Source organism: Xiphophorus couchianus, chromosome 22, assembly GCF_001444195.1.
Source record: "Xiphophorus couchianus chromosome 22, X_couchianus-1.0, whole genome shotgun sequence".
Classification (NCBI taxonomy): Eukaryota; Metazoa; Chordata; class Actinopteri; order Cyprinodontiformes; family Poeciliidae; genus Xiphophorus; species Xiphophorus couchianus.
In genome coordinates, this window is record NC_040249.1 from 16845362 (window position 1) to 16860604 (window position 15243).

Genomic DNA, 15243 nt, shown 5'->3' on the forward strand with positions numbered 1-15243 from the left:
GCTGTTGGTGACAATATGTGACTTACGATTACAGACAGTCAGCCATTTTGGATAAGCTATTTTTCTTCAAACAGCTTTGAACTTACTCTTAAAAACACAGCACAAAGCCTCATCAATTTAATATACAGGGTTTCTTCTAAATGTCAAACAATGCAGATTTCAATGGATTGTTGGCAAACCAAATCACTTGTTACTTGATTTAGAGCTAAAGATGTGCATACCACAGAGACAGATAAAAAAAGAACAGAGAAGGAAAGACATGAGGAAAATGTGACTCACACACCAAAAAGCTTTTGTTTATGTTGCTGAAATGGTAGCTGACCTTAAAGGTTATCTAAAATGTACAGAAAATGTCAAACCTCCTGACAAGAGAGCAAGGCCTCTCTCAGAGCACAGCAGCACTCTGGGGGCACAGCGAGGAGTCAGAGAACAACATCACAGAGGCTGCAAAGCCGTATGCTCAAGTTACTTTCAAAGTCCCTCCTCTATTTGCCCTCTGCTGTGTGAGGATCTTTAGTCTTAATCAGCTGTATTGTTCTGTGAAGATGCAGTTATGGGAAGCGCTAAGCTGTTTATTTATTGAACAGGCTGTTTAATTCCTCCCCACTACTGCATGCTTGGCTCTGCAGACACTATTCTTTGATGTTAGGGCGCTCCTGGTGGAGTGCTACGACAGGCTCCCACTGGTGAAGCAGCACATAGTACAACAATAAACAGCAATAAGTTGTGGCCTAGTCAGCAGCAGCAGAATACACAGCAAACTACAGCTCTCTTTGTCGTGCACGCTCTAGGACAGCCTTTGTGTTCCCACAGCAGAATGTGTGTAAGCAACTCGTTGGTATTTCATAACATCCATCATTGGATAAAATTAATGAGGATCTGTTGTACAATGTATGGAATCTGTCACTAACACCAAAGTTGTATTACAAAAACAGAACAAAAAAAAGAGAAGCAACTAGAAAGATAAAGTCATTATATCCTTAGGTGTTCAGTAATAACATTTTCAGATGTGCTCATAAATAAAACTAAAAAAAGGTATGTTGTGCAGTGCGACAAAAAAAAATTACACATAAAAAAACCAAACACTGAAGAAAGTATTAACTCTGAAGGTAATATAGGTATAAACATCTGGTAATTCAGAAGTATGTTTTCCAACACACATTGGTCTGTACTAATAAGAAAATTTAGCACTGCATGAGGATGCATGAACATTTTGTAGCCATTAACATTCAGGGAAGTTTCAGCCGGTTTAATGAGCACTGCCAAAGTCTGTCAGGCTGTGTAATCAGTGCTCCTCTGCGTTTAGTAATTCAGTGTCCCTCGGTGACAGCTGCTGGTTAGTTATAGTGCCGATTTAATAAAGGAGGAAAGGTGATGGTTTTGGTTGGAAATTGCATCTTTTTTAATGACTATTAGGAGAAAATAAACAGATGTAGTCTGTCTGTGGACCCAGGCCCCTTTACTGGGGGACCTTTGTGAGTGATTCCAGTTTTGCACATTTAACTGAATTATAATGCATGTGCATATCTGTATATGAAAGCATAGCTTTTTTTATTTTACAACATAGATAATTCCATGGTTGAATGTTCCCGTTTATTAATTAATATTATTAATTAGAATTTGTCCTTTAAATTAAAGGGAGTGCATTGTTTGGAAGTACAAATAACATTTATTGCATTCCCACTCCCTGTAAAAATATTTACAGTACCATTATCTCACACAAAAATTACAGGAAAAATATGCTCCAAATTAATATTTCATAAGCTTACAAAAAGGCCATGACAGAAACAGCATATGACCATTGCTGTTTGCACAATCTCTCTTCTGGACATATAATTTGGATCACCGTCTTGTTAAATGACCCAGAGATGAACCACTTCTAATTTGGCTCAACAGTCATCCTTTCTTCAGTGTTTATTTAAAATCTCCTAATATTTCAATATTAATGATACCTCACACTTTACTATGGTTTTTAAAAAGAAACAGGCCCATAACATCATAAATCCATCACCATGTTGAGTAAGTTATTTGTTTTCCACATGTTTATTCTTTTCTTCACTCCTCACCCACATTAAGTGTTTGTGGCTAAAAAGTTCAATTTAAGTTTTGTTTGGCCAAAGGACACAGTTTCAACTGAAATTCTACCTAGTTTTGAGCAAAATCAGCATGCTTATTTTTTCTGATGGTAGGCCAAAAAAAAAAAAAAAAATCATGGCATGCCTCCCAAACAACCCATTGCCATATAAATATTATACAATAACTGTCATGGAGACTTGCAGCAATTCTCAAAGTGAGTTTGGTAGTTCTTTTCTTTGTTTATTTATTTATTTTTTTCCTTCTTGCTATTTTCCTCACTCTGAGTATGAGGAAGGCAAACTTGTGTTAATGTTCAGCCTTGTTGCCAGTGGCTTGAAGAAATTGGACTGTGTCACGTCCCTTTTATACCCCAGAGAAACGCAGAGAAATTCATTAATTGCTAAAATTCTAACAAACTCTGATCACCTTAATAAATAAAGTATGAGGAATGTTTCAGTAGCATCTAATGAAACATTCAATAGATGTTTCAATAAATAGATAGATTTCTCTATCTATTTAAAAAAGATAGAGGAATTAAATAATTGTGCCAACTGTGATTTCAATAATTATTTGTATTTTAACGTCACATTATGCTACAGTAGAGAAAGATGCCTTGCTAAATTAAACCAAGCTTTGGTGAAATATGAACATATTCCAGCTTTAAGAAAATGAACGTATTTGTTGTTAGCACTGCAGTGTTTTTAACAAAGACTTCATATATTTTTAAAGAATTGGATTTAAGATGCTTCAATTTTTCAAGTTTTTTGGGGTCTTTTTACTCATTGTTGTGCTTAGAAATGTTGTTCTGGACTGACTAACTTGTTTTGTTTTTTATTATTATTTCAAACTTGTCCTCAATTTTACAGAATTTGTCACTGTCTACTTCAACTACAATAGAGTTGACTTATTGTCAGTTACAGACAAGGAAGATAAGCATGTTAATTAATCCATAAACATTTGGCTCCTGCTGATAGTATTGAAGCTGTATGCTAATCCAATGCAAATAATAAACTGCATGATGACAAGGGGAAAAAAAATCGTTTCCACAGGGGAAATAAAAATTTCACTAAACAGCAACAACTAATTTTCTTCTATCCAACTTTGTTAAGACAAAGAACTCCTAATTCAGTTTATCCCAACAGCTGTAAAGTTTTCTTCTGTGACTTTTTGCAAGTGACTTTGTTTAAGTGCAATGAGCACACTTACTCTTTTCTAGGGATGCCTGCCAGCAAATTTGCTTTGGCCCCATGAGAGGACAAAAGCCATGTGCCTTTATTTTGTTAACCTTCTTCTACACTGCTTTTCCCTGTATATGATTAAAAAATTTGGTTTAAAATGATATCTATAATTTATACTGAAACAAGCATGTTTGCAAAGTTATGTGAGAAAAATATATGTAGAACATGCAAAGAGAATAAATCATTTTGAGGAACATTTAAAGCTTACCATAGATGCCTGTGGAAATGCATGGGAAGGCCTGTGCAAAAAAGAACAAAGTAGTAATTAATATGCAACCAAAAAATAATCACATTTCAGTTTATAATAGGATTGTGAAGAAGATGCCATGACTATGTTTATCTTTAATTCCAAACACAACGGTATAATTTCTGTTTGAAATCTGCAGCAGAGGAATTTAGACATTATGAACTATGTACCTGCCCATTATACATGTGCATTAAACTGCAGGCATTGTGGGACACACAATGTTTACCTTTGGATAGAGACTGTTTACCTCTGTTTGCCTTCACCTGTTTGGTCCCAGGAGAAGCAATTTACAGAACTCATTGCATAAATCCCTGCAATGCTAATGTACAACTATAATGTGAATACTGATGCAGCTCCCATTTACAATGCACACACAGTTACACAAGGTACAGTTGCTGTTTTTAAACAACAGTCTTCTGAAGTCTATAATATACAGTACATAGTTCAAATACTGTATATACTTGAAGAAAAGTCAGGATCACAGCGTGTTAAAGATGATGTCTGTTAATATTTCATTTGGGACAGAGGCTATTAATAGTCAGTATCTATAACACCAGTAGTTAGCTTATTTTGCCAAAGGGGAACAGTGAAACCCACTCATGTAAATTTATAGGTACATGTACAGTAGCGCATGTTACACACGAATATCTAACTAAGGCCTGATTCTGTCTGTTGCCTACAGCCTAAACTTATACATAAATTTATTACATTTCTTTATTTAGGCCGAGTAGACAAGATAGCAAACCTGAGAGTTTTAACTGCCAACTGTGATCCAAGTATTTTTTTCAGTGCCTAACATAAACCCCAGTTACATCTGGATCAACAACAGAACATTTAACTACTCAACAGCAGAAACACATATTCACAAAAATGCATAGAACAGTCTGATACTCAGGTTCCAATAACAATGTCTTAAAGTTATCTCTAACAGAGTCTGATTAAATTTAACTCCCGTTTCCTGTTAATGACGCACTGTCTGTGATTTTATGCCAGCAACACCCACAATGTGTTTCAAAGCAAGCTATGCAGCTGTGCTTTGAAAAAAAAAAAGTTTTTTAAAAATGGCCTATTTGTGAGCTTGGCTTGCATATCTCTATTATAGGTCATGCATATTAATATAAGCAGTTCTTCCAAATAAACTAAGTGTTTTTAACAATTAAATGACAATCACAGGGCATCGGGTGCCTCGGTTAGTAAAATCTGCAGAGGCTACAGTCCTCGAAGCGGTTGTCCTGGGTTTGATTCCCTGTCTCAGGCCATTTACGGCATGTCTTCCCTTTTTCCCTCAACCCTATTTTCTGTCAATTTACTTTTCATTAAAGACCAGTACAGCCTAAGAATCTGTACAAATTTAAATAAAAATAATGTTCACTGTAAAGAAAGACAATTTTGGCTGCTCCATTCTCTGGTCTCTCTGCGTCGTATTCAATTATCTTTCTTATTGGAGACATCTGGAAAGTGACTTGAATAAATGAATTGTTCTCTCACTCCTCAACAAATAGGAGATTCTATGGCAAGCCACTAAGTTGTCCAAAAGCATGCTGCTTGTTCTCCTTTTTCAGCAACAGTTAACATCTCTGCCTAAGCTGCTATGTATACAATGAGAGTTAAATGAGGAGGGTTACAATGTATAGCAGTAGAGCAGATGCTCTATTTACGAACAATAAAGGCTCCCACATACTCACGTCCTCAAGTGGTTGTCTACATGAAGAAAAGTTTTTATGACTCATACCCAGTAAGCTGTTTGGTGGGAAACAGTGTTCAAATCAAACTATTATATATGCAACACCAAAATGATGAAGTTGAGCGTTGGCAAACAGTTGCAATGACGAGCAGTAGCTGGACTAACACTCTACGCCACACTACCATAGTCGGTATGTTCGACTATGACATTTCAACCGTTCACAGTTCATTGTTGACAGTGTGTGCCTATCCTTCAGAGACACAAAATTGTAAGAATTAATTAGATTTGACATGGCTAAAAATGTTTGTTTTATTCTGACTTGTGAGCTCCTATTTAAATCATAAGATTTAACACCAGTCCAGAATATTGCTTTGTTACTAGCAGATTTACACAGAAAGCAAATGAAACACGAGACATTAGATTTTGAGGAAGTCGACCAACTTTGTAAGTTTTGTCAGCACACAGTTAGATAGAACTGCTTTTGACATCAAAACATAAAGTACATGTGCTAGTTTTAGTTTCATAAAGTACATTTGGCTTTCTGTTGGAAATATAAACCCTTGCCAGTAGGGCCAAGGTATTAAATTGAGTCGAGTCAGACATAAAAACATATATGTTAAAAGTAATTAAATCTCACATATTAGGTGACTTTTCATCAGAACTTCGCAGTAGCTTTCTTAACCTAGTCAAACCCATGTATGCTGAACCCATGTGGATCAGCATATTGTTGTCAGATAAAAGTTGGAAAAAGAAAACCCAAGAGTTTCAAGAAAAGCAGATAATGTGGCGTCTGCAACATCACTGGTGAGTGAATTAAGTGGGACACAATCATAATAATAATGTAGAATATGTAATATTAATGAAATCTAGTGTTATTTTACTGCTCTTTATAGCTAATGAGTTTCCAAGCATATATATAGCCTTGATATTTTTCACTTACTAGACCAGGACTCCGATTTAGCAAATGCCTAATCTTAAGTGACTATAAAACAAAAGAGACATCCACAAAAAACAGGAAAATATGCTAAACTATGACTATTTTTATAAACTAAAGAGCAAAAACACAACAAATATTTATGGATGTCTTTTCCAAAAAGATTATAAAAAGTAACCACCTAGTAATAGTTCATGCTTTGTCGCATTTTGCAGCAAACATATTATTCAAGCATGGCTTTATAGCTTAAAATAGTTTCATTATTCCTTACTTCTGTAAGCTAATATATTATGATGCATAGGGCTTGCTGTGTGCATCTCTTTTTCACATTCATCTTTTTAAGTACGTTAATAAACACTAACAATTTTTTTCAAAGATCCTATTTTGTCCTCAAAACAAGCTGAATACATGCTTCAGTTCTTGCATTTATCAGAAGGTGTGGCAAGAGTATTAATATAATAAGAAGATAAATATATATAAAAAAAGAAAAAGGTAAACGGTCCACTAGAAGCTCAAGCAACTGAATGAATACAAAACAGCTCAGAGCTGTATCAAAGAACAACCCCATATGTCAATTTCTTCCACTGCCAAAAGTGAGCCAGCAGTTTGTTTTTCTATACTAGCCCTGTCAAGTTTTATTTAGAAATATGTTGCTGCTGGCAGCTATGTCAAGATCACCTCATTTCAGAGAGAAAAACACAATTAATAGATCTGAAGAGAGGGAGAATAGAAACAGGGTTCCTTGTGTGCTTTCTGAAATAATCATACAATCATATTAAGACGGCATACACAGCCCTCACTTTGAAATACAATACCCTGTTTGTCCTTGATTTAAGTGATGAGGAATGAGTCTCTGCTTGCTTTCTTATTTACCAGTTTTTGGCCTCAGTCTGTCAGGGTAATTTTTTCTTCTTTGGGCTGATTTAAATCTTTTACCAAAGCTTTGACCTTTCCTGATGACTGTCTGGGTCTGACACAAACCACAGATGATGAAGCATGGAAGAGCGAGGCTGTTTCTACTCCAGTGCTAAATTCTGCCTGTAGCAAAGAGGCAGGCAGGACAAAAGAGCAAAAAGGGAAAATAAGCAAAAAAATTAATTAATTAAGTAATTGAAAAAAATGAAACTTTTAAGTTGCTGATAAGTTGAACAAAGCAAATAATGCTTGATTATGATTTCTGATCACCTGGAATAATCAAATTAAAATAAGCAGCACGATAAATACTTCAATCAGTTAAAATGAGTGACACTTTCTAATTCCTTCAGTAAGCCTTTGCTGCCAAAACTGTCACCCTATTTCAGTTGAAAAGCCACAATGTCAGTCACTTTAACTTGAATGTCTACTCTGACATCATCTAATTCCTGGCATATCAAACACTGAGGCAATGCCAAACCACCAGCATAATCAATTAAAATCTATTTTATTACTCTGCTGGCTAATCCATTAAAAACTATTGATTTTACTGGCGTGAAGAAGCATCAGGTAATCACTTAATGGGATGCTGTCACAATCTGATACATGTACTTGTTTTGTTTAAGGCCTGGTTTTTAATAGAAGTGAAGAGAACTAGAGAAATGTACAAAAAGTTTTGAGGAGCAAAGATGTTCATATATATACATATACAGTATATATAAACTAATCTTCAGCTTGAAATTACTTTGAAACATGCAGTAGGAGTCAAAAGTATTTGAGAAAACAAATGTCTCTCATTCCCATAAACCCAGCCTATGTACCACAATCTTAAAAATAAAATATCTATCTCTGTGAAATAAAACCGCTTCACGTTGTGCAACCAGAGTCCAGAGAAATGCTTAACAATCTACAAATATTATGTATAATAAAAACTATTTTATGGTTTAGGCCCTTACACAAAGAAACATGTACTACTTTGCACCCAGAGGAAAAAGACTGTGAAATGTAGAGAAGCACACACCTCCAAATTGCACATAGATTGGATGTTGTTGACAAGCAGTCAAGATAAACCGAGGTAGATACTCAATAAGGGGCATGTAATTCAATCTGGCAACAGCCACAGTGGGCCTTGTAAAAAGAGCTTCAGGCTTCAGATCCTAATCATGATCAGCAAAAATAAACAAAAAACACTTTTGGATTTAGTGTCCCTGCTATCTTCTGTTTTTGCTACAATTGAGCCTAATGATTAAAATTACCATTACAGATTGCACGCTCAACAGCGTGCATCATTTTGTAAAAAATACCTTTCACCTGCATGTTCTCGTGCAAATAGTGAATTGATTAAACTTATGTTGTTTATTCTTCAACAAAAAGACTGGAACAGAAAGTTTATGTGAAGCAAACTGCTATTTAGACAAAACCAGACACTGATATAACATTCTTTACACAGGAATAGGATGCCTGACATAATACTGTGGCAATAACAAAAACCTATGTACCAATTACTAAGAACAGAAGAGACAAGACTGCCTTTACAACAGGAATGGAGTTCTGCAGATTTGTTGCAAAACAGCAATGTTTGAACAATCTTGAAGGCTCTGTAAGCAATATGGTGTGAAAGGGAACAACTCAATGATGTCAATTGCTAAATATTAACAATATTTAAAACTTTCACTAACTTTTACCAAATTTGGCCAAAAGGTGAATAGATAGCTTTACTGCTATGATACCTGCTTCAATTCTGTATACATGAAGTATTTAAAATTTAAGACTAAGCTTAAAAAAAGGTGATGATGGAAAATGACTGAAAAGAGATGGGATTTTCTGCCACTAGAGACAAATAAATAAGTCATATCAATTTCTATAAAAGAACCAAAGTCAGAAACTCCATTCAACAGAAAAATCTATGTTAAAACTCATAAAACTAAACTTTTTTATTCTTATTTTATTTTGCATCAATCCTGTACAACCACTATGCAACTTTGCTTATACTATATGAGGGTTACAGTATAGTATGAGGGCTGGAGTTAATTAGGACAGTCAGTGGCATATATGGAATCATGACCTACAATTCCTGGCTTAAATTATTATTTCTATCTCTGGCTGCTCATTAGAAGTGACTCAGCATGTCCTCCTGCACTCGTACCATAAGGCTTTGCCTGACACATCGGCTTGTTGCTGATTTTCTTTGCTTACAGTGTATCCGGAAATTGGTCACCAGGGAAATTATTTTGCTGCCGAGACTCCTCCCTAATCTATCACGTCACTTTTAAGTGGAGCGTCTTTCCTCTAAGCATCTCAACACAAAGTCAGAATGCATCACAACACAAGATAGTTTCTGTATATCATTAGGGAAGCCACAGTGCTGTGAAAAAGTATTTGCTTCCTTTTTTGTTTGTCATACTTATATGTTTCAGATCATGAAACAAAAGTTCATATCAGGCAGATACAATAGTAAAATTATGATTAACACATCATGCACTGATCTAAAGAAATTCATGCTCTATCTGGGAAGTGTCTGAAAGTAATTTCTAAGGCTCTGAAAGACCAGTGAGCCATAGCAGGAAGCATGTTCTACAAATGGAGAAAACTTTGCAAACAAAATTACTTTAGAAGCACATAAATCACTCATCTAAGAGGTTACGAAAGGTCAAGGTTACAAAGTTAAGATCAATATTCATGATTCAAAAAACAGTCCATAACCTACTGCTTACCAAAAAACAAAAGGACCATCTCATATTAGCCACAAAATACACGGATAACCCAGTTTTTCAAATGCATATTTGGTGGACTGACAAGACAAAAGATGATTATTTTAAAAAGTGTATCTGCAAGTACATCTGTCAAAATGAACAGCACTTCAGAAAAGGAGTAAAAAATGTTACGGTGCTGGAAGTGTGATGGTCTGTTGGCTGCTACGTTCTGTCTGGACCTGGTCAACTTAACATGATTTGAAAGCCTGACAATCTGAAATATTTAACAGTGACAAAAAAGCAAAAACAGTACCAATTGCCAAATGTATGATGTGTTTTAATTCATTTTTATTATTTAAAAATGTGAAGAAAGCGCCCTTTTTAAGTAATGATTTATTAATTGGTATAACTAACTCACTGAAGACAGTGCTCAATAAAGTCCCCATTATTTCACTGCGAGATCTGATTCCCTGCAGGTTCCAGTCATTTGTTAAGCAGCAGGAAGTGACACAGTAAGGCTCAACCTGCAGTAAAATGCAGAAGAGTTCCACTGTAGGTTCTTCACTTTCCCATGCTGCTTGCACAGAAGAGTAGCCGTAAGCACATAGGTTAAAGGGAGAGAAAGACACGCCAAGTGACTACAGGATTCTGCCAGGGGAGCGCTCGGTCTCGGCTGGCTGAGTAAATAGCACTGGACCCGGGGTACTGCCCCTGTAGGCTGAGGCCTTGTAGCCTGTTTGCAGATGGAATCTATGCTTATAAATCACAGCAGCATGGGGAGACCCAGCGCAAATATGACCACAAGGCTGTTATTATTCACAAGTGTTACCACAGCGTGGAATTACATCAGGGTAGAAAATGAATCCAAGACAATCTTCTTTGTTGACTGCTGTAAGTCTTAAGCCTGCTTCCTCTGCTGTAATCAGATACATGCTGCTGCTGCAAAATGCACATCGCAGTTACAGATCAGGGTGTTTAAGTAGCACACATTAACACTCTTTTATTCAGCATAATACCTCGGCCTATATTCCAACACGAGCGCTGATTGACTGTCATTATGCTAAATGGAGGATGGAGAAACGCAGGGGATAGGAAACCTGGCACCTAATGGCCCGAGACCCACCAACCGTTTTTATACCTGCTTTGATTAAATGAAACTATTATCCCAATGATATCTGTCCATAAGGACTCAGCACAGTTGGCTGTGCAGAAAGCAACACGCTGTCCATGATACTCGGCGTACAACAGTTTATTCAATTTAAGCTGTAAGTAGAAGAATCCTTGTTGTTTTGAGCCACAACTGGTTTTCCCCTTCTTCTTAGCACTTATATGTGAAAAAAAGCACCAACAACAAGTGTTTTCGATGTCATCTAATGAAAAAGTAACATGAAAAAATCCAGCTAGGAAGAAACTGCTATCAGAGCTGATGACAGTGTTTTTGTTGACATAGACATGTATCTGATTTCACCACATTGGTGTGAATTTTTATCAGCACAGAAAAAAAAAAACTGTGAAACATCAAAGGAAAATACACAACATTAAAATATGATCACTCTCAGTTTGGTCCATAAGTGCAGTATTCACTTGCCTGATTTATTTCAACTAAACATAATGTTAGACTATGGTTTTAACTATACAAAAATGTGTAAAAAAAAAAAAAAAAAAGTATTGGACCCTTCCAGACTTATACTGATGTTTTTTTCCTTTTTGCCCTATCCATTAAAACATGAATTGAATTAAATTTTTAACAACAATTTTTTGTTCAGTTTCACAAGAAAGATGCTGCCTGACAACATAAAGTACCGGTAGGCTAAAAGAGTCATCATAAGGAAACATATCAGAAAAAAGTTATGATACCCATCAGACTGGACAAAGCTAATCTAGTGAACCCCGGTAAGCACCGTTATCCACTCCTTTCAAGGGGTGGTCAGCTAAGAAAAATTACAAGAAAATTGTACCAACAAATGGAATTGGCATCTACTCTTCCGACACCCCGCCTTTGCTGTTAACAACTGTTCTTAGGAGAGTTGAATTGAGAAGTAGTTGGTATAATAAACTTAGCAGACTTGAAGTTCCATCAGGTCTTTGCTAATTGCTGCTGCCACTAGTCTCGAGAATCTGTGTGGGAGAATGCTCTGTGGGGCAGAAGCTCGGCTGAAGACTGTAGTCCCAAAAAGGTGCTTTGGGTACAGATAGGAAGCGTTTAGGCACCCCTGAGTAATTGCCACATGCGATTCAATCGCTTCTTCAAACTGCATGAAAGAATCAAAGCAACATGAGCATAATTTAAGTGTGACATAAAAGCAGATTGGTGCAAATACTTCTTTGTAGCAATGTATAAATTGCCTGTACAATCAGCAATGGCTGATAGAGAAGTAGATTGCACAAATCATCATTTTTCATTCCCACCTTTAATAGTGCTGTAAAAAATAAAAAGCTGAAAGTTGTTGCTTGATGTACTCCAACAAAAAGGAGGTCAGGCATACAAGGTTCAGAAAGCTAACAAGCAGCTTTATTGAAAACAAATCTCTAATAACCAAAGGAATATATAAAATCCTTCAGGTTATTGTAAGAACTCAGATTGTGCTAAATATAAAAAGCTCAAAATGTGTCCATTTGAATCCAACAGATACAAGCAGTTTGCACCTATTTTTGCATCAGTCAATTATAAAAGTGATACAAGAAGTAAAAAATATTCCTCAATATATTTCTGCAAGGAAACACACATAATTTGTTTTAAGAATTGTGGATCAATAAGTGAATCATGAAATCAGGTTAAGCATATAGTATATTATAAACTTGATATATGTGGTGTGCAAAAATATAAACCATACAAACCTCTGACCTAGTTAGTAGGATAGAAACATATGAGTACATCCTGTTAATTTCACTTAATAAAAATGCTCTAAGATTTAATGGTTTTTTTATTATTATTTAACACAGCATCTGTTTGACAGCTCCACAACCCCTATGTTTGATTAATACATTTTAAACATTAGTAAAACAAGAAAAACAAAAGTATTACAAACACAGTTTAAAAAATGTATTTAATTGGTGAAGTAATTCAGAACAGCTCAAGAATTAATTACAACTTCTAGGGAATAACCTTTTTGTAAACACTCTTCCGTTTTCTTCGACATGCAAAATAACAGCAGATTCCACTAGCCCGCATTTTTTTCCATTCTATCTGCAACACACTAACAGCTCTAGTCTTTGAGAATGCCACGATATTCAATCTGGCTGTGATTTACAAATATATAAAGGCAACAATGTTTGCTCAGTAGAGCTATTTCAGAAGCAGACCTTCCTTTGGGTGTAATTTGAGAATTGGAAAGACTCAAACTCTGGTTTTGAGATAATAAGGGCCCGCAAATAGCTTAATCACTGAGAGTCTAAAAACAACTAGGTAATAGCTGGACAGAATTACTCTCTTTGGTGATAATGAAAATCAGGGTTTTCCATGATTGCTGTCATCACACTCAGTTCCACAGCACTGAGCCCATCTGCACATGCAATGGATGCTGTGTTGCAGGGGAAGAAAGACAGGTCACTACATGTTGGTGAGCCAAACAGTGACAGCAGTGAGATGAATGGGCTGAAAAAAGGTGTAAAGGCTGCAAGTCTGCGGATGGTGCAGGGCAGTGGAGCCGATACAAGCAGATAGCAAAGTGATGGCTGCTGGAGTCGCTGGTCCATGACCACCTATATGCTTGATCAACCATAGTTCACCCAGAAGGCCAAGGCTGTAGAGAGCACCCAGAAGACTTTTTTAAAATATGATTTGTTCAAGCTTTGACAACAAAAGGAAAGTTTAGAAATTTAACATGGATAACAGAATAGAAACTAGGAAATGGAGTGTGGATTCACTGTCTTATCTCTTTAAAGTACATATGATTCTTTTCACTTTTAGCAATCTATGTTATTTCTAAGTTCACCTGATTACACTAACATTATCATCTTAAAGACATGAAATCATAGGAAACAAAACATAACTCAGCTCTGTGTGTGAGGCCTACTGTTTAGGTCAAATTAATATTTTACAACTGACCACCAGGCAAAAACCAAACAAGACTGACAAAATGCTGAAGAGAATGCCAGCTTAGCTCCACTCTACACCTAATCAATACACCTGGAGTCAAACAGGCTAAAAAAAACACTCCATTCATCAAATGTCTTTCAGTTATTTGAATGCACCAAATAGATTCAGTCAGATGGCTGTGTCTGCTGATCTAAAATACTAACTGGTGTAACTTCAGATTGACAGACAGGCTCACAGACTGGTGGCTTTTTTTGTCTCATCAAATGTCACTGTTATGAAATACCCTGAATTCAAAAATAGACCTTTATTTGCTGAAGGGAACCCAACATAGAGGCTTTTGTTCGAGACAAAGATCTCACCTGTTTTACCCTCAGTGCTCCAGTAAAAAGCTTTCCTTTGGTGCATCCGTTCTATATAATTTGTAGCATTTAATCTTAAACATGATTTTATTTAGACACTAAAAAAATATCAAAATACCCACATTATTATTCCAACAAGATTATATTTTTTATGAAAAAATTGACATGAACAAGAGGGAACACAGCATTGTAATCAACCAGTCTGATCAGCAAACTCATTTAAGATCTATTGGAAATATTTTGAAAATCTTATTTTACATGGAACACATAGCTAGATTAACAGACCAAATCAATCTAAAAATACTGATAAAAAATGACCAACACGGTTTATTTTAATGTCAGCTTTGAAAATCATTTTGTATTTTTAATAAAGTAGAATAAGTATGGCAGTGTAACACTGACGAACGATGTGAATAAGATGTGGTGTAATTTAGATGGGATTTATATGTACACACATATTTGCTATATAACCTTAACGATTTTATTTTATTAGTAGATTTCTGGCGATGCAGAAAAAAACTGTACAACTATATTTGTTGGTCCTTGTAGCTTTTACTTAGAAATTATTAATAAATTCCACTATAGCAATTGTTATTGCAAGTAGTTTAGACAGTTCAGAGCTTTAAGAAATCAGTGCTTGGAAACTGAACTATGATTGGTGCATCTTTATAATACACTCTCACCTTCCTTTTTACCTTTTTGCCTTTTCCTTGAACACATCAGATTGTCATGTCCTGGATGATTGGGAATCAACACGAGCATATTTGATATATTATATTACATTATGTTATATTATATTATGTTGTATTATATTCTATTATCAATACGGTACAATAGGTCACAGAACCTATAATCATTTTTAATGCTGACTTTTGACATCCATTTCATCTCTCCAGCTTTAAAACGTGGTGCTTGATTAAAATCCATAACCTCAACATAATTGTGATGATCCTATAAAGTCCTTACTATTGTATTCATCACAAGAGCTGTGACATTATAAACTGTATTCTTATTGAAGCATAAGAATGAAGCAAAGAGTACATGCAGGAGAACGTAATAGG

General features: G+C 35.6%; 1 protein-coding gene across 2 annotated transcripts in view; it reads right to left on the bottom strand.

The window, feature by feature from the left end:
* The window catches only part of macrod2 (mono-ADP ribosylhydrolase 2), a 476756-nt gene that overhangs the window by 123081 nt on the left and 338432 nt on the right, over positions 1-15243 (bottom strand). For both annotated transcript variants that reach the window (XM_028006473.1, XM_028006472.1), the window contains exon 7: positions 3523-3553. In XM_028006473.1, coding sequence (XP_027862274.1) covers positions 3523-3553 — 31 coding nt within the window. The remainder of the gene's footprint in view (positions 1-3522; positions 3554-15243) is intronic.